General features: G+C 33.0%; 2 protein-coding genes across 3 annotated transcripts; both read right to left on the reverse strand.

Moving 5' to 3' along the window:
- Positions 1-6,964: 6,964 nt before the first annotated feature.
- Positions 6,965-14,657, reverse strand: LOC125856491 (uncharacterized). 2 transcript variants are annotated; one of them, XM_049536051.1, is made up of 10 exons: positions 14,331-14,657; positions 13,257-13,549; positions 12,684-12,822; positions 12,282-12,403; positions 11,899-12,102; positions 11,595-11,654; positions 10,595-10,733; positions 9,876-9,994; positions 8,456-8,680; positions 6,965-7,301 (listed from the first exon to the last, which is right to left on the reverse strand). In XM_049536051.1, the coding sequence occupies exons 1-10, from the start codon at positions 14,569-14,571 to the stop codon at positions 7,107-7,109; spliced, it is 1,737 nt and encodes a 578-aa protein (XP_049392008.1). In that variant the 5' UTR covers positions 14,572-14,657; the 3' UTR covers positions 6,965-7,106. The 2 variants fall into 2 exon arrangements, with proteins under 2 accessions (XP_049392008.1, XP_049392007.1); XM_049536050.1 differs by having other exon boundaries at positions 8,456-8,686.
- A 707-nt stretch (positions 14,658-15,364) lies between these two features.
- LOC125856786 (sulfate transporter 1.3-like) lies at positions 15,365-20,764 on the reverse strand. Its single transcript, XM_049536411.1, has 14 exons — positions 20,536-20,764; positions 18,354-18,708; positions 18,210-18,258; positions 17,916-18,123; positions 17,620-17,794; positions 17,458-17,523; positions 17,261-17,374; positions 17,038-17,154; positions 16,821-16,947; positions 16,346-16,632; positions 16,063-16,253; positions 15,842-15,927; positions 15,657-15,733; positions 15,365-15,570 (listed from the first exon to the last, which is right to left on the reverse strand). Exons 2-14 carry the CDS (start codon positions 18,681-18,683, stop codon positions 15,424-15,426), a joined length of 1,974 nt encoding a protein of 657 aa, XP_049392368.1. The 5' UTR covers positions 18,684-18,708; positions 20,536-20,764; the 3' UTR covers positions 15,365-15,423.
- Between the last annotated feature and the right edge of the window lie 4,197 nt (positions 20,765-24,961).

Below are 24,961 nucleotides of genomic sequence, written 5' to 3' on the forward strand. Positions count from 1 at the left end.
GAAATTGAACTTAATTTGATTCAAACTAATCCATTTTCCTTATCATCGTATCTGAGTCCGCCTTATCCTAATACTCCAATTTTTTGTTTATCCATGCTATATTGTCTACATGACTTCAAATGTCCAATTCAAGGAGCATTAGGAGATGGTAGCGCGTTAAAGGTTGAAACAAAGTTATTACCTTCAGAATATCCAAATAATCTTGATTTATGTGATGTTGATCTTTCATGAATGTTATACATACAAAATATCCATTTCTAGCTATTCGAATGAGCTTTAATGATTTTAGACAATCTTCACCTTACAAACTAGTTTTTTAGATTGAATGAGGATAAATATCCAACTTTTCTTACTAAACAATGAGTAGATGAATCTAGTAGGGTCATTTTAGGAGGCCTCAAATAATAACATATATACTCACTTTTCTAACTTTACACCTAAGCATGAACCTATAACAATGTCACATTTCTAGTTTTGTCGTCAATGTCAACCACTTGTTTTAATTTCTACCTTTCATTATATAGTACATAGTTCTCCTATTTGTTTGGATATGTCCCACTCATTTTCTCTTTGCCTATTTAATTTCTTGTGACCTTTCTAATACTTAAGGGGTTCTTTTATACTTTTCATCGCATCACAAACGTACTATATATAAATTCTATTTTTTAAAAGCAACAAATAATATATTAGAGGGTTTCATTTATTGTATTTTGTCTTTCGCTTTCCACAAGACTCATATAATTTATAGTGGGGAATACTCTTTATTTATATTTAATGTTTTGATTGTCAAGCTTAGGCTTACCAAATTCACATATTTAATGATGAATATTAGGTGTTAAATCATCATTTGTAGAAAAATACACTCTTTGTATTGACTAGCGACCTTAGACTCTGATCAAGATTATATTACTTTCAACTAATTTAATAGTATCATCATATATACATTACATTGTATATTATAAGCTTTTATTGATACATTATATTTCGATATAACATTTTTGGTCCCTAAGTTATTGGTAGCTTTTGGTCCTTGTGATGACATAATAGTACTTTTTTTGGTTGAAACATAATATAAATTTAACATAACATATATATATGTAATTAATTAAGTGATGAAATGGTTAATGATTATGATAAATTTATGAATATTCACCAAACAAATGGATCAAAGGCGCGAGATAATGATAAAAATACGCACCTAAAGTATTTTAGTTTTTTCAAGATTTATATATAAACTATCCGGTGTGTGAGTTTTCTATCAGCTATCACTGACAATTTATCGAAACACACTTCAACTATTAAGTGTGCGAGTTTCCTACCTGAAACATTACCATCGTTTTGGTAGGAAAAGAGAATAATTGATAGTTGGGGACTTGATGTGCATGTTGATAAACAGTTGATGATAGTTTAGGTAGGAAACTCACACACATGCATGATAATTCAGAATGAATTAGACCCTTCACTCACTGTTTAATTAAGTAAAGATTTAATGTGCTTTGTCAAATATCACATGGATGAAAAACATAACTTACCAATAATTGAGAAACAAAAATGCTATTAACCTAAAAAAATAAAAGGATGAACAAGAATCTTTCCCTTAGAAATATTAAATATAAATATAATGGTTAGGTTGATACAGAAAGCTAGCAGCAGTGTGACAAGCCCAATCACTACATACACACATCTGAGAGCTACCTTTCATATTATTAGGGTTTGGAGCAGTCCACATATTGGGGGACCAAATTTATGTGAAGTTAGGTGTTGATCTTTTAACTTTAGTCAAGAAAAAAATAATAGTAATATATAATATATATCTCAAAAAAGATAGAATTTTCTTATTTTGATAATTGACATTTGTATTACTTCTCACCATTTTTTTTAATGAGGATGGTTCATGTGGCATCAACAAATAATTTCTTAAACATACGTATACAATGACAATGACAGAGCCATAATTTTTATTAATGGTGGTCAAACTATATCTACGTACATAAATAAAATAAAATGCACTTAGTTACATAGCATAATTTTTAACGTTGATCGAGTTGTCATTACCACTTGTGGAACAAAGGTGGCTCCACCACTGCCAATATGTTCATTTCCTTTTTCTTTTCGTATAACCTTATTGACATGTTTGAGTAAGTGTTCGATGATCATTACGACTTTTTCAAAAATAAACTTACCCTCACACAATTTTATACCAAATCACATTAGTTTATCATAGTTAAAAGGGTATTTTGAGGTGATAATATATATACTAATTTATTATGGCTATAAAGATTCAATTCATATATTCATTGATATGGTGTAAATATTCAATGTTCAAGTGATTTTTTCTCGTTTCTAAATGTTCTCCACTAACCTTTTCACTCTATAAGTTTGGATTTTTCAGATCTTTTATTCCACTTCACATTAAAAAATAAAGAATTTCTGTTTTTACTTGGTGAGTTGGGTTGAAATGAGCTAAATACAGGTTATAATTCAATTTTCCTCTTTATTATGATTATATATAGTATCAAATAAACAAAAAGTCTTTTGAAAAGAATATTTCGATAAAATTTCTCATGAATCAATTTGAATTGCATATAATTCTAATTTGTTTATGAGCTGAAATTTATTGAACTTAAGTAGACTGGGTTAATAAATGAGTTAATAAATCGGATGAGTTATCATTTCATGAGTTAATTTTGCCAACTTTATAAACAATGAACAATAGAGTCGTTGATTATTGTACGGACAAATTACTTAACTACACTCCTTATTTATCTATATATCCCGCATGTATCCCGTGCACAACGCTATGTATCTCGCTATGTGGAATGTATCAAACGCTATGTATCCCGCTATGTGGAATGTATCAACCCTAATGTATCCCGTGCACAACGCTATGTATCCCGCTATGTGGAATGTATCAAACCTAATGTATCCCGTGCACAACGCTATGTATCTCGCAAACATCATTTTTAAGGGAGTAAATAGAAAACTAGAAGGGATAGGATGTTATTTAGTACTTATAATATGTGGTTCCTATAATTTATACTTATTGTACAACATAAATAGAACACTCATTGATATGGGCCCTTTATGTGGCCCAAATCTATTCACACTTCCTAATACACTGTTAATGACAATTGGGCCTACATGGGTACAGCCGAAAAAGTGGGCCGTATAATAATTTTGACCCACTAAACAACACATGTAATCCGACTCATACATTATCCTATCAATGATGAACAAAACATTACCCTATTTGGAAACTTTCCCAAAATACATAATAGACAAAATATATTTCTATGCATTTAAATTTTTATATTTATATTCATATTTGAAGAGTAAAGAAATTGAAACATTATGAGCACCTAACGTTGAAAGAAAAAAAAATAAAAGCTAATTAAAGTTAGTTAATTTATTTTTCTTTTGAAACTAACTACTTTGTATATTACTCTATCAAGGAACTATATAATTCAAATGTATTATTGGCATCATGTACAATTCAGCTTGGGAAACGCCTCACAAAAGTTTCTCATTTAGCAAAGAAATAGAAGATCTAGCTAACCTATGAGCTATTATGTTCAAACATTCAAGAATATATATAAAATCGACACATGATCAAACATGTTCGAGATTGAGCATCCAAATATCTTCACACGTCACTTCTATCTCCCATGATATAGCCACTTGTTTCTGGAATCTTCACATGCTTTCATCCATTACTAATAACATATTCAAGAGACTTTCTAATACCAATCACTTTAATAGTCATGACTTTCTCAACATATTGGATCGGGGATCCAAAAACATCATGCAATTTTTCAAGAATATCCAAAACCGCAAAATCAATACTTGCCCTCCAATCATTAATCTGCAATCCTGCTTATGTAAACAATAAAATAAAATATCATCTTGCATATTTCCTATTTTTAATGTGAATTGCTTATTTTAGTTTGGTGAGATCAGGCTTACAACATGATTACATAATACTTTATATATATTTTAAAAATTGCAATTAATAAAATACACTTACGTAGAACGATAAGGCTTAAGAGGGGATGTACGTGTGATGATGGTACAATAATCTTTTTATTAATAGTTTGGAATGACTAATTTTATATAAATTTTGGTAGTTAACAACCCTTTATATTAATTAGTGAGAGTCCTAAACAATCCATTCTAACACAATAATGCGAGTATATATGACAAAGTTTATAAGGTACTAATTACATGTATAAAACATAAAATAGGGGTGTGCATAAATACGAAAAATTAAACTGTTTGATTCTTCGATTCTATTTTTTCTAAAACTATAATACTCTCTTTGTTAACTTTTACTTGTCACTTATTCCTAAAATTAAATAGATTTTCATTTTCACTTGTTAGATATCAGGTATTCCATCGGGAACTTGTGGAATTTTCTTTTCATTAGCTATTTTGTAATAGCTATCTGGAATATTTTTTTTTTATATATATATTTTCCTCTTGCTCTTTGGTTACTAAAGTTGATCTGTTGATGAATAATTTGCTTGTACGTTCCTTTTATTGATTAATACAAAACTTAGTTTATTATACTGGTGCTTTCATTGATCCTACTCTATGCCTCTCTACCCTTTTACGTACCTTGCTTGATGCTCAATTTAACATCCTCTTTGAATCGTGAAGGCGCTGTAGGAATCCGTGTGGATGATGCAAGAGAGTCATTAGTCGGGATTGGATTCCAGGTCGGGGTCAGGCAGGGGCGGCTAAAATCAAATTAGAGGCCTTAAAAAAAATTTAAAAAATTATAAATTTAAAATATAAACTATCAATAAAACAAGTAAATTCTTAAACTTTGAATAAGAGAGAGAAAAAATAGAAGATAGGAAGAGAGGAGGATAGAATATATAAAAATAAAATTAAAAAAAGAATAAGGTAAAAAAAAATAAAGAGATAACTTGTACATTAAAAAAAAAAAGTACACAACTTTTTATTGAAAAGGTAAAAAGTAATTGTCATATCCATCACTTCATTAATGCCGTTTGCATTTATTGTCTTAGTTCTAATTTCTTCTTTTTTAGTTTAATTGTACCTAATTAACTAAAAAATGAGCCCCCCTAAAATTGGGGGCCTAAGGCCAATGACTTTTTTTTAACCCTTACCAGCTGCCCCTGGGTCAGGTCCTGAGTCTAGGTTGGTTCACATCGGAGGCGATGGTGGATGTGAGGGTTGAAATAGAGTTTTAGAAATGATTTTCTTATTTTTGTTACAGAAGTTATTTTCTTTAAAATTGGAGGAAAATAAAGTCCATTAGAAAATACTTTTCAAAATGTTTAAGCCACCCAAATATGAGAAAATTGAAAAACATGTTCCTTCATACCATACACACCGAAGTTGTTTGATGGGCTAAGAATAATAATTTCAGAATAAAATTTGGGATTAACTTTATCTCATATTCAATTTGGTATATTATTTATTCCCAGCATGACTTTTACACTAAGTGGAGAGATTAATTATCTCATATAGAAGATGGGATAACTAATTCCATGGGATATCCTACCATTGTACCAAACAATCCCTTAATGTTTGTGTTGTTATCGGTCTCTTATGATGTCTTCTTTTGTCATACGATGTGTTTATACAGTAATATATTTAGTTTTTTTGGGGTCCTTCTATCATGTGTTTGTTCTTACTTAGTCCGATCAACAAAGAGCTTGTTTGGCCAAGTTATAGTTTGTGTTAGAGACTAAATAATTTGAAAAATATTTTTCCTAATAGTTTGTGTTTGGTCAATATTATTTTCAAAAATATTTATTTAGTGTCAATTACTAAGTAATTTGATAAGGATGAACCTATGATATGGATAATCTCTTGTCCTAAAAAAATTCAAAAGTATTTATATTTGGGAGAATGCTACATTTTTTATCCCACTTTTTCTGTCACCGGTCTCCAATTTTGATTCAGAAAAGGGTTAACATAAGAATCTTATTTCAAAACAATTTCTGGAATTTTTCCTTATCAAATATAAGTTCAAAGTAATTTCTAGAACTTTTTATCCAAAAGTATCTTACAAGATGATTTAGAAAAAAGTTAACATAAAGAATCTTATTTCAAAGTTTTACTTATCCAACATGTCTTACGAGAAAGAAACATTCACAATGTATTTTATTGCACAATGACATCCACATCTAAGCATGACGCATTTTATTGCACAATGCATCCCACATCTAAGCATAATGGGTTTTCACATTCATATCAGAAAAATAAACGAAAAACAATTTCATACAAACAACGAATTGCTTCTATCACAAAACCTAAAGCAGAACTAGAGCTTTTGGGTAAGAAGGCAGAAAAAAGTTCACACCAAAATTAAAGAAACGGATTCAATACAACTAAGATAGCCGAGAAAACAAACAAATAAGAAGTTCACTGTGCAAGCTTATAATTAAGCAAATATATCAAAGCTATCAACATCTCAAACAGTAAAACAAAACCGTTATGACTATGTTACTAACATAGACAACTATAAAGGAAATTCATCGACAGGAGTAACCGCTTTCAAGATTTCAAAGGAAATGAATTAATCATTTTTTCTTCTTGGCCTTTTGCTTATCTTTTTCTTTCTTTTCCTTGAGTTTCTTTTTCTCCTTTTCTTTCCTTTTTCTCTCTTCTTTTTCCTCCTCTTCTTCTTCCTTTTCTTTCTTTTCCTCTTCTTTCCTTCTCTTTTCCTTCTTTTTCTTCTTCCTCTCTTTCAATTCTTCCTTTGTCAATTCTTTTTTCACATTGAAACACATATTTACAAACTTCACATATAAATTACCTACTTTCTATTTGATGATTTGGCCTTATATACATATCTTACATGCCTCTTTGTTTTACATATTGCCGGCCATTCCGGCTAATGTCTACCATTTTGTTTTCTAATTCTTGTAACTTATAAAATCAAATGTACCTTTTTCCCTCAAGGAAAGTCACAACAATAAAGTTAAGACTCAGTGTCATCTCAAAGACAATTTCACACTATCAATTTTCGAGTTTTTTCATACAGAATGAACGTATTGTGTATGTATCGATAATTGATACGTGTGGTTTGTTGAAATAGTCAAATACATAGTAGTAGTGAAATTTCAGATGTATTATTTCCCAATACAAAATTTACCAAAGATGTTGGACAATATTTCTTCAGAGATGTCTTCTCCACTTATTTGTCCAAGGGCCAAAGCAGCTTCTCTAAGGTCTATTGTCCAGAAATCAAAGGGCATATCTTCCTCAATTGACGATTTCAACCTCACGAAAGCCTCCTTCGTTCGAATAAGCTGCTCACATTGTCTCTGGAAAATTATAAAACCGGATAAAACTGTCGTTAGGGAAGCATTTCATTTCTTACTAAAGCCATGAAATTATGAGTAAAAAGATGACTTCGTAGAGGCCGACAAACAAATAAAAAAAAAACACAGTACTTTTAGTGAAGAGTAAAGATACAATACTCTTAAGGTTGCAGTGAGATGGCTAGTTCATTACCCAAACAATAATCTTTCGACCATAGGCAGAAAGGGCAATATAGGAACTCAACCCAAAATTTGAAACGGAACAACAGTGCACGGCTTTAAAAGTGGGCTATAATATCTCTCTTAGATTATAAAAATAATAAATTCCCAGGGCAACAAGTGATTCAGGTTGACAATTTCCCAAGCAATTCCAAGTTTCTTAGTAGGCAAGTTCGGTTGGACATGGGACAAGACACTTGGAGGCAAACAGACAAAATCACTAGATTGCTGTGCCTAGAGTTGGAGGACTGAAAAGGTCACTCCAACACCTAATATGAGAAGATCTAGAACTAACATGATTGCACTGTCTTAATAGTTTTAAACTTGGTGGGAATAGAACGCATCACCATTCATTTGATAGCTTTGCAAAGAGAGATATACAATTAGAAAGATCTTCTATAATGACATGAGTTTAGATTAGATGTTGAGAAGCATTAAGTGGCGAGTAGTTAGATAACTTTGCAAAGAATCAATGGAAACAAACAGCCTATATATTTGTAACCTTACAAATCCATTACTTGTGTTTAAGAAAGGATACGGATAAAGATGTAAGCAAGAGAATGTTTCAGTTACTAACTCTCATTAGTCATTTCATTATTCACTCATCTTCCTGTTCCCTTTTTTTCTTTTTGGGTAAAAATGCTAGACAGTAGAGTATTACAACAGGAAGAGAATGAGAATTTTGATTTCCTTTCAAGGATCGAGTCTGAAGATCACTTCTACTTTTTGTTATTATCACTCCTGATAGAAGGTTCAACAATCCTAAGAAGATTAACATCAGAGCTATCTAGCAATTAATCAGCATTCTCCTTTTTTCCTTTTACATAGAGTTAAGCCATTGTCTGTTCGCTTTTACAAGCACACGTTTATGTAACAATGTCACAACACGGCTCTACATTATGGACTCTGAGAGAGAAAAAGCAGATCTGGAAGCTAACCTGGTTGACTGTCCATCTGCGACCACCGACAGGAATCTTATTGAGACCCATAATTTCTATTATTGCTGCCTCAAGTTCTTGAATCCCTTGACCATTGACAGCACACGTTGGAATGTGCTTGTGGAAGGAGAAGCCACATGTATTAACCCATTCATTAGAGTCAGACAGAGCACAGTCTATTTTGTTGATTACCAGAATCAATGGAGAGCTACATCCCAACGCAGTCTGAAACTACAGGAATAAACTATATGTCAAATGTTTCTCCTAATAATAGAAAACAATAACAGCACTGCAGAAACAAGAATCAACTGCAGCTGTCTAACAATAATGGAAAACAAAAGCTAAGAGACTTGATCCTATAAGTTCCATGATAAAGGAATACGAGTAAATTTTTCCATGCCAATCTGTTCTATGAAGAAATATGGAGTTCTCCAGACACAAATCACAAACTTCTTACTTCAAAGAAGCAGATGTTAATTCAATCAGAACCAAGTTTTTCAACACATTTCTGTTAGACTGCTACTACAACTCTATAGGGCATGTGATATAAGTAACCATAGATTCCGTTAATAGCCTTGGTCTGTCTTACATACTGGGGTCCATGGATACCAATACGCGGAAAGGGGTCTCATTGGCCTAAGCCCTTATTTCAGGTGTGGGGGCAGAGGGAAAACTTGTATGATATTAAGAACTAGCATATAAAGTACAAAGGCCATTCAATATGAGCACTAAACTGTTCTTTTGGTCTACTTTCTCCCTTCATCTCCGGCAGAGCTCCCAAATAATTTGAAAAAATACCGAAATCTTCCATAATCTCCTCCTCTCAGTTCCATTTCTTTTTTAATTTGTTATTCAACAATGTAAATACTTTTTTATTAAATTCAGAATGAAACACCTTGCATCTTTCTTATTCCTTGAAGACATCGCATTATAGTACACACTTCTTGCTTAAATTTGAACTTAACAAAATATAGCTCATCCTGTTTCATTATTTTCTTATAATAGATTTCTACTTCAAAATGCAATTCCCACTTGCAGCAACTCAAACACCGAACTGATGAACTTTCTTTAACTGTACATACTCCCATTCTCCATGTCCCCTCTTTAGGTGACTCTTAAGTTTAGGAAGACACTAGTAGTCTCCAGCTTACAAATGATAACTTTAGATCTTCATTGGCTGCATAATATATAGAGCACACTAACTTCCAGCAGATGGAAAAAAATATTCATACTAGACATACTTTGACAAACTCAAATTAATGGAACAATGATAAAAAGACGAAATAAAGCAAGAATATCTTTGTTCAACTTAACGGATAACAAATTATAAAAGTTTAGATTAGGGAAGAAACAAATACTTCGTACAGATACTATTTCATATTCAAAGTTAACAATAACATGAATGGAATAGCGTCTAGACCTGATTCGTTTGGATTCTCTCAAGGAGCTTTGTATCCTCCGGTGTCCACCCCTCTGCTGCACTTATGGTCATTATTACGACATCAGCATTTCTGGCAACAGCTTCAGATCTTTCCACACCTGTGAATAGAATGCTAGGAAAATCAAATACAGAAACTTAACACATCTAGTTCATCACTAATTTCATCGATGGGAAAAGGAGACAAGGAAACGATGTCAATAATTGGAGTTCAAGAAATACAATGCTGAGGTGACATAACAAGGAACCATCATTGGGTGGTGACTACGTTCACCAAAAACTGACTGGAGATTAAACAAAAGAATGTTTATGCAAGGTCAATGATAACTCTGACAAGTGCATACAGTTTGGACAGATGGAATTCTTTGGAGACACAATCATGAGCAAACTCTAAAAATGAAGTTATGTTTCCAATCTAAATAAATGCTAAATGCCACAAATTAAATGAGAAAATCAATGTAGCAATGAAAGAAATACACTTAAATGCATAAGAAGTATTGAGCCATCACACTGTGTGTATAAGAGCTGATAAATCGCCTTTCAAGGGTAAATAGGATTTGGTTCATTCCTTCTAAGAAAAATTTAAAAGATCTGGTTCATTAAATATTTTATCTGTTCAATGACCAAAAGTTCAACAGATAAATGGCAAGCTTCAGACAACATTCGAAATGATATAAACTCGGCAAATAAAAAGGTCTTACCAATTTTTTCCACAACATCATCAGTCTCCCTGATTCCTGCAGTATCAAGAAGTGTTACAGGAACACCACGAACAGAAACACTGGCTTCTACAACATCCCGTGTAGTACCAGCAATATTTGTAACTATTGCTCTATCAGTCTGCACGCTAATAGAAGGCACGTGATTAGAAATGCCAGCAAGATAATAACACAAGAAGCAGACACTTTAAGACTAGAGAAATTCTAAAGAATAGGGAGTATGCTTATTATGACTTCATATTTTTGAGGAAAATATTTGTCATGAAACACATTCTATAATTTTTTTTGTGCTTGTTAGAGTAGTAGTAGGGGTTTGATAGAGTAAAGATCAACAAGCATGTTTATAAGTTCATAGAAGCAAGTGGAACACAATAAGAGTTACAATACTGGTAGAGGAAAATACTATGCACCATTAAGGACACAATTTATTTTACATTATGCGACAATTTAAGGTAGACAATTATAAATTAGGGGATTGAAATGGCTCATTATTTTTTTAACTGTCCTACAGTTGCAGGTTTGGGAAGAGGTTATGAATTGTGGCTTGTAGATAAATTCATCGTGATAACTTGAGTCTAGCATAACCTATTGCTGGCTAGTATATAATTTAGATTGTGAAACTAGCAATTCAAATCCATATATACTTTCTATACCAGAAGGAACAATTTGGTCTTAGCAATAAGCAAAGTGATGAAAGTGTTCTTCAATGGATCCCTGGAATTGTCTCAACTAGAGCTAAAGGTGCAAGTCACATCCTATGCAAATTATAAGAACTGGGAGCTGGCCATGACATGGAACTTCTTAGTATATGTTTCCAATTACAGGTGGGATTTCTATTTACTGGTCTACATTTTGTTTCAGATTTAGTTGCTCAGTTAAAAGTTTATGCCACTGTTAAGAGTAGTGATAACTATTCAGGAAAATTATTATTACAAGGATCATTGATGAGATGGTAAATAATGGGTATATTGGTGGAACATACTTTGCTCCATGCATTAAGAAGGCTTGATTTCCCAACATTTGGTCGACCAACAATTGCAATCTGCAAGATATTCATTGAAAATCATGTTATCTTAATTAGTTCAAAGCAGGGAAACATAAAAAAATCCATTTTTGGACAGCCAGCTAAACAGCTAGATGTGCTTTAAGTTATTCTCAAATTCAATGACAAATTTAAGACATGTGTCCTTTGTTCCTTTCTCCTTCTTGCTTTGTTAATTAGTTCTCACTAAAAAAGTCCACTAGCCTTTTATAAGATTTTGGTCAGTCTCAGTGCAATATAAAACCTGTAGTCCTGACTGCAGAAGCTTGTCATAGTTGGCAGTTTCCAGCGCATTATCCAGATCATGCAGCATCCCATATATTTTGTCCATGATAAGATTCAGATCAAGGGGTGGCATCTCGTCATCGAAGTCGAGACGAGCCTCAATTTCAGTTAGCAACTCCATACACTGAGTTCTTAGTGATTTGACCAAAGAAGAAAACCCACCCTGACAAAAGGAACACATCATTCAGCATCATTCCCCAGCATTAGGATAAAAGGCAAACAAAATAAAACTTAGTGCTGAATCTGTGCCATTATTAATGTATCGAAGCGTCAACAGCTCTTTTCTTTCTAGAAGGGTCAACAATTCTTGTAATTAAAAAGTGTTTTTATACAGCTGAACACCTCTATTCCTGCCAATGCAGCATCTGCAGCAGCCACTGACTTTGCTGATATTAACTTTTCCACATTCTCAGCTTGAGAAAGATCCAAACGACCATTTAAGAAGGCGCGCAGAGTGAACTCACCTAGTAAAAGTGAAACATAAAAAGAGGTAAGTTGGAGAAGAAAGATTCTCACCTATTCTATGGCTGCACAGAAAAAGGAGACAGTTGCTGTGAATTGGCCTAGTAACTAAAACTTTGACAAGTCAATGCAACGGAACTATAGAATGATGTACTGATGTACAGACAAATGAATCTTCACAACAGTTTTCTAACTATAGAGACCGATTCTCATCAAAACCGTAGCTGCTGCAAGTTATAGACATCAAAACAGTCAATTAAAGAATACAAGGATGAAGCTAACCTGGTTCTGCGAGCTTCGCACCAGCCTCCAGACATGCCCTCAAAACACGTTGAAGACACACTTCACTTCCATGACACTGAAGCTCTATCACATCTTCTCTAGTGTATGACTTTGGAGCCAGCATAGGAACCACCAGAACCTAAGCAAGAAAAAGAAAAAGGAATTTAGAGAGAAAGAGATAGAAGAAGAAGAAGAAGAAGAATAAAACTATTGACAATGACCTCCAATATATTAATTATTTTAGCGTCTATTTATTTCTTCAAGGTAAAGGCAGAAGCCACTAGAAATGACCTGAAACAGACTCTCCCTTTCCATTCTATAGACACCTTTACCTCACATTATCTACGGGGTTATAATAGAATTAAAGGAAGAACCAATTCCCCACAGGTATGAACTTAATAAGAACAGATAAAAGTACTAGATATAGTAAGAAGACGTCGCAAAGGCTTAATTCAGATATGAAGTAACAACAGCAGCAAACTCTTAAAATCTCCAATGTAGTATAATTCACATGTCAAATCTAAAGCACAAATGCACCAACCAGAAGGGAAAATCTAGAGTTTCAAATTAAACCTCATCAATCACATTCCCATGAGAGTCAGAAACAAAACCATACTCTACAACATGGCTACTAGGTCTCCACTCTGAAGAACTCCTTTTCTTCTTTTTCACCTTGGGATGAAATACACGACCAACTATAGGCACTGCAGAAGGACCAGATAACCGAATAATCCCAACTGCAGCTGCTGGACCACCCAAAGAAGTGACAATAGCAGCAATGGTGCTAGTATTAACAGCTGGGTCAAGAGGGCTCACTGTACCAGACCCCAATAACCTCTCATCTTGTTTCAGCACCAGAGTACTCTCTGCAATAAAAATAAATAAAAAACATAGAAACTTAAGCATTCAAATCAATTCTTTCAGCACCAGAGTATTCTATACAATAAAAGAAAAATTGAAACTTAAGCATTAAAACCCAATTCTTTTACAACCACATTATTCTCTGCTATAAAAAGATCAAAATATTATCAGTGAAAAACAATTCTTTCAGCACCATAGTATTCTCTGCAACAGAAAGGTTGAAATTTTAGCACCAAAAACCATTTTTTTTCAGTACTAGAGTACTCTCTGCAATAAACATATTGGATCTTTAGAAGTAAAAAACAACTCTTTCAGCACCACAGTATTCTTTGCAACAGAAAAATTGAAACTTTAGCATTAAACCCCAATTCTTTTAGAACCACATTATTCTCTGTAATTAAAAGATTGAATCTTTAGCACCAAAAGACAATTCTTTCAGCACTACAGTATTCTCTGTAATAGCAAGATTGAACTTTTAGCACTAAAAATCAATTCTTTCAACACTAGAGTACTATATGCAATAAAAAGATTGAATCTTTAGCACCAAAAAAAAATTCTTTCAGCACCACAGCATTTACTGCAATAGCAAGATTGGATTTTTAGCACTAAAACCCATTTTTTCAACACTAGAGTACTATATGCAATAAAAAGATTGAACCTTTAGCAGTAAAAAACAATTCTTTCAACACTAGAGTATTATATTCAATGAATAGGTTGAAACATAAACATTATAAAACCAATTCTCCTAAGCAAAAAATGAGTAAGCAGGAAGATGACAGGAGTTACCTTTAGAAATAGCATGAGTTTTAGTAGTGGGTTGAGAAGAAGAAAGAGGGAAGAGAGAAGAGAGTGCTGTGTGAATTGGGATTGACAATTTTGGGCAGATGGAGAAGGCTATGGAAGTGGCTGGTGGGGGGAAAGGGGAACGTAAGTGGGTGAAGAGATGGCGGAGTGCAGGTAGCAAAGCCATTTTTGGGGGCTTTGATAAACCCCTTATGATTTTCTTTCTTGATGATAAACCTTTCATTTTCAATCACATGTTTTGCACGTGACCAAACAGTAATCATAAGTTTTACATTAATTAGACAAAATTTTGTGTTGTTCATAACTTTAATACAATTTTCATTCATATAAAGGGTCAAGAAATATCGTTGATCAATTAAAATGCCTTAAATTTGTCTTCTTTTCCATCTATTGGATTTCAATTGCTCATAATTCAATTGCTCATAATGTTAAATTTTTTAATTAAAACTTGTCACTCTTTTATCTATTATACCCCCAATTGCTCTTTACGGCTCACTTTTCGGACAATAACTTTGGACACACAATACTATATTGTATAGACAGTCAATATGTATATAAAAAACACAAGTATGTATTCCTGCTTCTTAGTTCAATTTTTGATGGATTGAGCTAATAAATGAGCAGGTCAATAACCCATCCAAACTTGGGTGAGTTCAATTAAGCATTATTTTTATGGACTAATTTTGACACCTCTCTGCTTTATAAAGGATTCATACAAGCTAATTGATTCATAGATACACAAACACATATACCTCTTTATAACTTTTTTTTTGGTGAATGGCATACTGGAATCACATACATAAATTCCTGGTAAGTTCAACATTGCTTAATTTCAGCAAAACCTTCATTGAGAAGAAAGTTTTGAACTATACAATCCAAAAGGTAGCTAACAAATCTTTGGTTTATTCAACCAACAACCCAACAGCAGCATTATAACCACAATTGGCTTATTCACTCTACATTTAACAAGTATATGCAAGTTGATTTTTTTATCTCCACGTCGATGTTAGACTACTTCTCTCGGCCATATAATGCCTGGACATCCAAGCATAGCTTGCATTTACACGTTACAACTTCAGACTACTTCTGCAGGGGACTTTGCGGAACAGGTCAGGACAGCATCTCCTACAGTGAGAAAGATCTTGTCCTCGCCAATTTGACTCATGAAATCAGATGCATGCAGTTTGTCAATCACTACTCTTCCAGGATTCGAGAGAACTAGCTGTTCACACACGTACAAGCACACATATATTTTAGTTCAGATACTATGTTTGGGGTTGATTAGGTTATCAGGTTTATGAAAATTACCTGAACTTCTCTCTTATGTAGGCTTCTGTGCAACTCTTCAAAGGCATGGATACCACTAGTGTCAATGTCAGTCACAGCTGCAAAGAGTAAGGGAAAAGAAATACGAGATGAGTGTTATTTGCTTCTACAGTTATCATATTTGGTTGGGATATTTAAAGACAAAGGTAACCATTTTCTCCACTTACGCGACATGTCAACTATCAAGAACTGAATTTTAGGTTGGTTAACTGATTCTAGTTGCTCGTCTTCATCCGTTAGCCATCTCAATATCCTGGAAAACAAGTTCATTCTCATGAAATAGCCACTCTTTTCGCCAATATGAAAGCAAAATTAATTCACGTTTTCAGTTGAAAATTGAAAAACATCATATAAATTCCGATTAAAGATAGAAGAAATAGTGTCTTACCTCTCTCTCATGTAGTTAGAATTTGAAAAGTAGATAGCAGAATCAACTCTCACTATTAGTACACCGGGAACTTGTGTTGCCTCGGGGTATTGTTGAATGTTCCTATATACATTTGTCCTAGGGATCTTGCCAAGAAGAGCTGTTCGTGGCCTTGTGACTTGGAGGAGAATCTTAGCAAATGATATTGAGACCTATTTAATAAAAAAGACAACGAGATTCAATCATTGAACTGTCGTGGCTTTCCCTAATGAATTTGTTAAGCGTTGCTGAGAGAAATACTTACAGCAATTATAAGACCTATCTCAACAGAGGCAAAAACCACACCGAAAAATGCTCCCATGCAAGCAACAAAATCAAATTTGTCGATCTTCCAAATCAAAATCGTTGCTTCATAGTCTACCAATCCAATGACAGCAGAGATAATGATGGCAGAAAGGATTGCATTCGGAGTGTACTCAAAAAGAGGGGTTATGAACAACAATGTCAGGACCACAACAATAGACATGACAATGTTGGAAACTGCAGTCTGGCAGCCAGCCATGTAATTTACTGCTGAACGAGAGAAGGAACCTGCAAGAGCGAATTGGGCAACTAGTTACAGAATGCAAAGAGAAATGAAGTACTTATAGTATTTGTTTGCCTTAATTATAAAACATAAGATAATGATGAAGCACATTAACAGATCAATCCACATTTGATTTGAAGCGATTGGAAAATATTACTATATGTTTTATTAGTACTTTAGTCATTTTTTCTACCTGTTGTCACATAGCATGATGTCATGGAGCCGACGACATTCATTGTCCCAAGTGCCACCATTTCTTTGTTTCCATCCAACTGATAGTCCTTCTTTGCAGCAAATGATCTTCCAATTGCAACAGCTTCCTATGAACGAGAAGATAGAAGTATCGCAATTGAGTAGAAGAAGCTAAGTTGTGACCTATTTCAAAAAATTTAATTAACCAATTTTCTTACAGTCAATGCAATCATTCCAGCTACAATACCAATCCTAAGCCCTTTTAGGAGATAATCACCGGTGAAATATATTTCCTTGACCGAAGGAGGATTGATTCCTTTCTCAATGTGTCTCACCTGGTAAGGTCATTACAGAATTGCATGAAATATTATTTCATCATGGTCAACACTGAATGACTACACAAAGAAACAATGCCACGAAGCAACTAAAGTAAGAACTTACAATCTCGACTCCTTGTTTTTCAGCATGGGTTATGTAGACCAAGAAGGTGGAAAGAATGACAGAGATCAGAGGAGCAATTGCAGGTATCCAAAAGAGCTTTTTGTTCTTCTTTCCCTGATTTTCGAAGTCATTTAAGAATCAACAAGAAGCTACCAAGTACTTTAGGTTCAGTGATAGACAAAAGTTATAAGTCTTACAGCGTACTTCGCGAACAAAAGTAAAGTTAAAAAGATTGCTCCAATGAGAATCGTTGGCCAGTTCCACTGCAAGTTTGTTGATTATAAAAAAGGTGCTATTATTATCGTTTCTGCAAGATAAAACCTCTTAGAAAGGATGCCTAAAAGGACAAGATAACTTACTCCATGCTGGGCTGAACGGCATACTGATTTCATCACTGAAATGATATCAGTTTCCTTAGTAAACTTCTTGATGCCCAGAAAACCTTTAAGTTGCTGAAGCGCAATTGTAATGGCCGCACCGCCCATGAAACCAACAATAGCAGCATGTGATAGGAAGTCTATTAAAAATCCCAATCTGAATAGGGAAGCAAAGCAATAGTTAAAGCAAGGTGTCTGTTAGCATGCCAAATGATATGAAGAAAATCGAAATATAAGGTCTACACTACAAGCTCTTAATCTTAGAAATTCTTATATACCTTAGGATTCCAAGAGTAGCTTGGGTAATGCCAGCAAAAAAGGTAGCTGTAAATGCAAGCCTCCGGTATTCAATTGGATTTGTCGTTGGATCGATTTCACTGCTTAGGAGAGACCCTAGCAATAGTGATACAACAGCAACAGGTCCTATCGCTATATCTCTCGAGCTACCCATGAAGGAATAAACCAAAGGTGGAACAAAGCTGGAGTCTGGCAAATGTAAAGAAAAAACATGTATGAGAAAGGCTCTTTTAATACTATACTAAAATGAGCTAACTAGGAAACCAGACACTTACATAGCCCATACTGAGGAGCTAAGTTTGCGAGTTTTGCATATCCAATGTCCTATTAAACCAGTTACAATATGGTCAAACTCATCAAAAATAAAAGTCCAAACTTCTTCAATTGATTTACACAAATCATATGTGCATGTTCTATACCTGAGGAATGCAGAGACTTGCAATAGTCAGACCAGCAATAACATCACCTCTGAATTTGGAAACATTATAGCTTTTACCCCAATCTAGTATGGGAAATACAGCCTGCAAACCAAGGATAAACTTCCGAGACCTTGGTTGATCCTTAAAGGGGCGTAGAGGATCATCTGAAAACAATGTTTCCTTTACAGTAGTCTTAAATTCATCGAATAGGTTCTGTTTCGGTGGGACTCCAACCTTGTGCATATATGGTGGTTGTTGGTGCTCCGAGGATGATAAACTTCGGTAGTCCATTTCTTTTGCGTCTATTGCCTCAACGCTAGATAGACCCATCTTAGATTAGAATGGACTTATTCACCTGCAAGACAGCGGTAATATAGTTTGTAATACATCAGTAGGAGAACTACTAAGTTCCAACACAAGCTTGTCATTGAGCCAAATCAACAAATGCATTTGACGCCGCATAAAGGCTGGATGATCAAATTAATTGGCTTCTACTCAACTACTAAACAAATACTCCAATCTTAGCATTATTCAGTGCCACATTCTCTAAAACTTGAGAGCAACTAATAAGAGAAACATGCATGACAGGGGGGAAAAATCAAGGCCCTAAAGAAGGATCACTGACTATATACTGTTAGCATGATGGACATATCATAGAATATCTTGTAGGATCTACACTAAGATATCCTCGATATGGTAAATATGTAAGAGATATTCTAGATATTACACTTAATGTAGAATATTTTTTTGGATTTACATTAAGTGTAGAATATTTTACTTCCTTTCATCTCTTATTTCTCGTGTACCGATGTACTCTTATGTATTTGGATCAATGAATTGAGACTCATTCTTCAGTTCTTCTCATGTTTTCTCTGTTTTTGACATATACAACATACCATTTCAAACTACATGCATGCAGGAACTTAAGAATAGCTATATTACTATATAAACCTTCTTGTACTATAGAGTACCTCAAAAAGTTCTTGCTTTGTCACTTATAGAAAGTTAGAGCATCAAGTTTTACCATCTCGTGGAAAGGGTTAATGGCATATGCAATTAAGCACAATTCCTTATCACTTCGAGATCAGTACACACNTGTGTACTGATGTACTCTTATGTATTTGGATCAATGAATTGAGACTCATTCTTCAGTTCTTCTCATGTTTTCTCTGTTTTTGACATATACAACATACCATTTCAAACTACATGCATGCAGGAACTTAAGGATAGCTATATTACTATAGAAGCCTTCTTGTACTATAGTGTACCTCGGAAAGTTCTTGCTTTGTCACTTATAGAAAGTTAGAGCATCAAGTTTTACCATCTCGCGGAAAGGGTTAATGGCATATGCAATTAAGCACAATTCCTTATTACTTCGAGAGCTGTACACACCTAAACTATGTTAGGGTCCTATTACCCCTGAACTTTAACACCCTTAAACTATGTGAGGATCCTATTACCCCTAAACAGTTCTGTTGGTGACACAACTATTCTCTACAATTACATTGCAAGTTATTAATTGCATGATGAATTTCTTAGCTTAAATTACTCCCTTTTTTCATCTCTACTATCCATCCCAACCACCTTTGTCCTTTGCTTTATGAGGGGAAAAAAATGCTCAACTCCAAAACAAGGATATAATAAAATAAAATAAAATCACTAAAGTTCACTCTTAACAAGAATAGGAATCTGATAAAAATATAATCCTAAAACCCAATTTAGTGCAATTAAATTAATATAACTCTACATTTTCTTTTCATTTTCAAAGGACTAAAGCCAAATTCTAACCTCATTCCACCTTCCATTTCTTTTATACCATTGATAGTGAAATGACACATAAGTGCATATGCTAATTAAACAAACAAGAAACTAAAGAAAGTGTAAAATTAAGGTGCTAATTAATTAATAACATTATTAAAACAATAAAAGGTGCACCTGAGCCAAAGTTCTTTGAAAACAACCTCTCTACTCTACGGGGTGAGGTATGTGCGCACAGTCTAACCGTAGTTAAGTAAAAAAGTTAAAAAGTGTTCAACATTTTATATATATAAATGATTTTAATCAAATATAACCAGTATAATTTTAGGGTTCGAATGAACCCCTCCAGATCCCAAGACCCCACAAATAGTAAAAGATATGAAGAAAGGACAGATATATAAAGAGAGACACTAAAAGTAACTACCTTAGTCTTTTTGTTGACACTTTTGATGGTCCTCGTACTTCTTCTGGGCATCAAATAATAATTCCAAGAAAACAGAAAAAAGTACACTTTTGAAAAATCCCAATAAAGTAACAATCTCAAATTATGTCTAGGTTCAATGTATGAAAATGTTGCAAATTTTCAATAGTTTGTTTGGTTAATTAACAAGAAGAAGATGAATGCATGTGTATGGGGGAAAAGGCTTCTGAGTGTTGTTTTTGATGAGTTTTGTAAACAAGAAAAACAATATTTTAGGGTAATGAAATGAGAAAATGAATTTGTGTTTTTCTTGTTTGAGGACAAATATAAGGAGGAAGTAGTAATAAGAGTATGTTGCAACAACTATATTTGTTGGAGGTTAGCGGTATTAATTTTCCTAAACTATAGGTCCTGAATCTTCACACTTTTACTGTCCATATTCATTAACTTCACATAATTGACCAAATTCCCATCTTTGAATCACAAGTTTATTGGATTTGGGCCTTTGAGCCCACTAACTTCCAAGGCCCAAAGCAATGGAAAAACTATGGAAACAAAAACTATTACTCCCTCTGTCCCTGACATACTTTGACTTGACACGGTTAAGGAAAAAAAAAAAGGAAAATTTTGAAATTTGTGGTCGGAAACAATTATCAGATATTTGTGTGCTTGAGAATAATATCATTAAGGATAAAATTGGAATTTTAAAGTTAAATTATTTCTAATTACAGAAATATTAGATATACTCTAGTTTGTAATATTACGTATCTTACCAGATTTTGGTGCATTCAGATGTGTCCAAATACATGTATCTTGGATACATGGAGTCAAATTTAGGTGTAATTTATTCTAGATACATTGTATCCAAGTGAAGCCCCATGTATATGAGATACATGCAAATCTTACTATCCTTGCTCATCACTCTCCCGTGTATCTCGGATACATATGAATCTCGCTCGCCTCTCCCTATCTTTTTGTGTATCTAGTAGAAAAATACATGTATCCAACTGTAAGATACGTAGGGAACTCTTATTAGTGGTAAAATATGTAATATTTTGAAAGTATAAGTAATACTAATATATATGGTAGTGAAGTATGTCTAATTATGTAGTTTTTCCAAATCTATTACTCCCTCCATCCCATTTTATGTGACACCTTTTGACTTGACACGATGTTTAAGAAAAAAAGATTTTTTAAAAAAAAACTTGTGGCCTAAAACAATCCTTGGATATTTGTGTAGTTGAAAATCATTTCATTAAGAGTAAAAAGGGAATTTTAAGTTAAATTATGTCTAATCATAGTTATTTGACATTCTTTTTGGGACAAACTAAAAAGGGAAGGGTGCAACATAAAATGGGACAGGGGAAAGTATTTAGATATACATCACTAGCAGTACCATATATATTAATTCTATCTATACTTTCAAGTAATTACATATTCTACCGCTACTTATGAATTTAATACCATATATTAGAAAAGATACGTTCAAATACACATATCTCTACATAATAGCCTAAATAAGTTAAACCATCCAAAATTCACGCTTTAATATCAATAAACTCTCTCTTATCATCATCAACCTCTTATTCCACGTCCTTCACCATATTATTTTTTTTTTGTATGATACACATTAATCCATAACTTGATAAATTTTTTTAATAATAAACAATTAAACATACAATTACAGGTAACGCTCGTGGTCATTCTTTTGTTTTTTTAACTTCATATTTGCTGCTTATCTAATTTATGGAAATATAAGATTATGCGGATTATGATCCAACCAAATTTTTAGCTCATTTCAATCTAGTCCAATTTAGTCCAAATAAATTTGTACAAGTCATTTATGAATTTAATCTATTTTAACTCAATTTCAGTCTAACATACACATTTGATACTCCTAGAATCAACAACTTTCCAACTTTGATCAAGGGACAATATATAAGATTTATATTTTGGGGATTGAACTACGTACATCTAATATGTTCCTTCATATCATATTTTTTTCTTCTTCTATGTATGTCTATTTGACGAAATTATGATCAATGTTATATAAATTATTAGTAATGGGGCATGTCTAACTTGAGTTGATATGGCAAATAATTTTTCAATAAGTATCAGGTAACTTTAACATTATATATAGCGTAGTAGAATATTGTTGTATTAAATAATTTTTCAAAATGATATTACTTAAATAGTAGGATGAAAACTGATTAACTCGTAAATTTTTCCCCATAAAATTTTGGATTCAAAAAGGTGTGTGTGACAAAATCGAATCTCTTCATTTTTGTTAGAAAGTTCTAATTATCTTTATTTTTTTCAAGAAATGAACTTTAAGTTTACTTGTTCACAAATCATGAATCGTGGACAAAGTGTAATTTCAGAATGGGCTAAAATTTGGCCCATAAAAGTGCTAATGCACATAGTATTGATTGGAAAGAACACATATAAAGGTTTTACCCAATAATCAATTCATGTAAATTTGCAAGAATAATCCATACAAAAGGCAGTCTTGATCAACTTTAAAATTTTAAAAAACAGTTTTTGTGATTTATCAGGCATAAGAAATGTACCAATTTTTTTCTGTCGAATCAAATGAAAATAGTAGAATGCACGTTTATTAATGTTGTGTGTTGATTTAGGGACTTTTTTTTGTCCATGAAGTATATATATATGTCAATTCATGGAATTTAAATATGAGCACTAAGAAAACTTAAAATATACACATGTATTAATTCCCAAGCTAATACTGTGCACAAATAGTTTGAGCATTTTTTGGAACAATCTCAATAACTAGTTATATATATCACAAGCATAGTATATATATCTTTTAATCGATAATGTTAGTGGGACGATATATATCTATAATATATGCAACTCAAATTGATCACGTAAATTTTCTCTTCGCTTTGGAATTGATTATATTCTACGTACGACAATGATATGAAGAATTCAATTATTATGACTTTTAGTGGATGCCCCAATAGATAACGGTATCTAATACTCAAACATTATAATTGACTCATCGGGGGTGACTCCATCTAATGTAGCTTGGTCATATATATTCTACCTTAAGAAAACGATTCATTAATTAGTGGATGGCTTTTTGGACCATTCGGATTGGATATGAAAATTTTGATTTTTGGATTGAAGAAATTGCAATTTAAAATCCAATCCATGATAAGCTCGGATTATATTGGATTGGGTTTTTTAAGGTCTGTTTTAGATTCTTGATTTTGACTTTTGAATCTATAACGCAGGCCATAACAATTAACAACATTAGTTTACCTAATAGTTTGCTCCTTAAAATGGATAACTTTGTAAACAAAGAATGAATTCACTCTGTCATCCATGCTATATATGTAACTGGTAACTTTATATCGAATTTAATATTATAATGGGTATGACCGTAGGGTACTAATCTATTGGACCTTTGAAAATTGGACTTATTAGTATTGAATACATACAATATGAATAAGAGTATATATTTTTTGGATTTTCTGATTGCTGAAAACCCGTAGTACCAAATCTGATATTCGATCCGAAATCCATAAATTTTTAAAATAAAATTTTTAGTCCAATTTGGACTGTTTGTTTGTTCTATTTTCCCCCAACAAATTTAGGCATGAGAATTTTTCCTCTTATGTTACTGCAGTTAGGTTTATGCCCTACATACTCTTTCTTGAAGAAATAACAGAAACTCAATTATTCTTAACTCACTAAAATCTTCCCCTAAAAATACAATTGGATAATTTTTCTTTTTGAATTCCATCTAAAAAGAGACAAGTGACAACAGGGATAAAAACATGTTACCCTTAATTAGGACGGAAATTTAGAATAACAAAGGCCTAAACCAGTGTCGTATGACATTTTGGCTTATTTTCTTGATAACAAAAAATAGCGTGGACGTTTGATTTTTCAATTTTGAAATCAAACCAATTAGGTATAGTAAATGCATTATCTTGTCCAGCTCAAACACAATTATTCTCCAGCTCAAACACAATTATTCTCCACATCTTTTTTTTTTTTCTTAAAAAAATTTTTCAATAAAAAATTTCAAACATTTTGAAGAAAACAGTCCAAATCCCATGGAAAAGGGTCGTGATGTGACAATATAATGCCAATGGTAGAGAAATGGAGTATTCAGTAGTGCATTACATATGTTAGGTGATTATGTTGTGGGAACACTGCACATTTTGACTTATATTATTGGACTTATCTCAACATCAGTATTCTTGAGAAGCCTAACCAAAATCTTAATGGAATTTTTTAATTAGTATAGTTCAATGTCCACTGAAATTATAGCTAGCTGACAAATATATATTTATCTATATATATACACATAATTCGTTATATTATTTAGCTACCGATTGTAATTATTTTTGGGTGCAGCTAAATATGTATCTTAAAGAGAAAAATATGACGTAAATTA

This window comes from Solanum stenotomum, chromosome 2 (genome assembly GCF_019186545.1).
Source record: "Solanum stenotomum isolate F172 chromosome 2, ASM1918654v1, whole genome shotgun sequence".
In the NCBI taxonomy this organism is placed as follows: Eukaryota; Viridiplantae; Streptophyta; class Magnoliopsida; order Solanales; family Solanaceae; genus Solanum; species Solanum stenotomum.

Bases quoted from the DNA above. Each gene is read 5' to 3' on its own strand.
- LOC125856491 (XM_049536050.1), bottom strand. From the start codon at position 14,571: ATGAAAGGTTTATCATCAAGAAAGAAAATCATAAGGGGTTTATCAAAG. The intron at 10,734-11,594 runs GTATGTTCCACC...ATTAGCGTGCAG, and splicing joins TTCTTAATGCATGGAGCAAA to ACTGATAGAGCAATAGTTAC. The intron at 8,687-9,875 runs GTCTAGACGCTA...TTATTCCTGTAG, and splicing joins AGAGAATCCAAACGAATCAG to TTTCAGACTGCGTTGGGATG.
- LOC125856786 (XM_049536411.1), bottom strand. From the start codon at position 18,683: ATGGGTCTATCTAGCGTTGAGGCAATAGACGCAAAAGAAATGGACTAC. The intron at 18,124-18,209 runs GTAAGTGTCTGG...TACATTTGCCAG, and splicing joins AGCTCCTCAGTATGGGCTAT to ACTCCAGCTTTGTTCCACCT. The intron at 15,928-16,062 runs GTAAGACACTAT...CTTGTTTTCCAG, and splicing joins TCTAACTACATGAGAGAGAG to GATATTGAGATGGCTAACGG.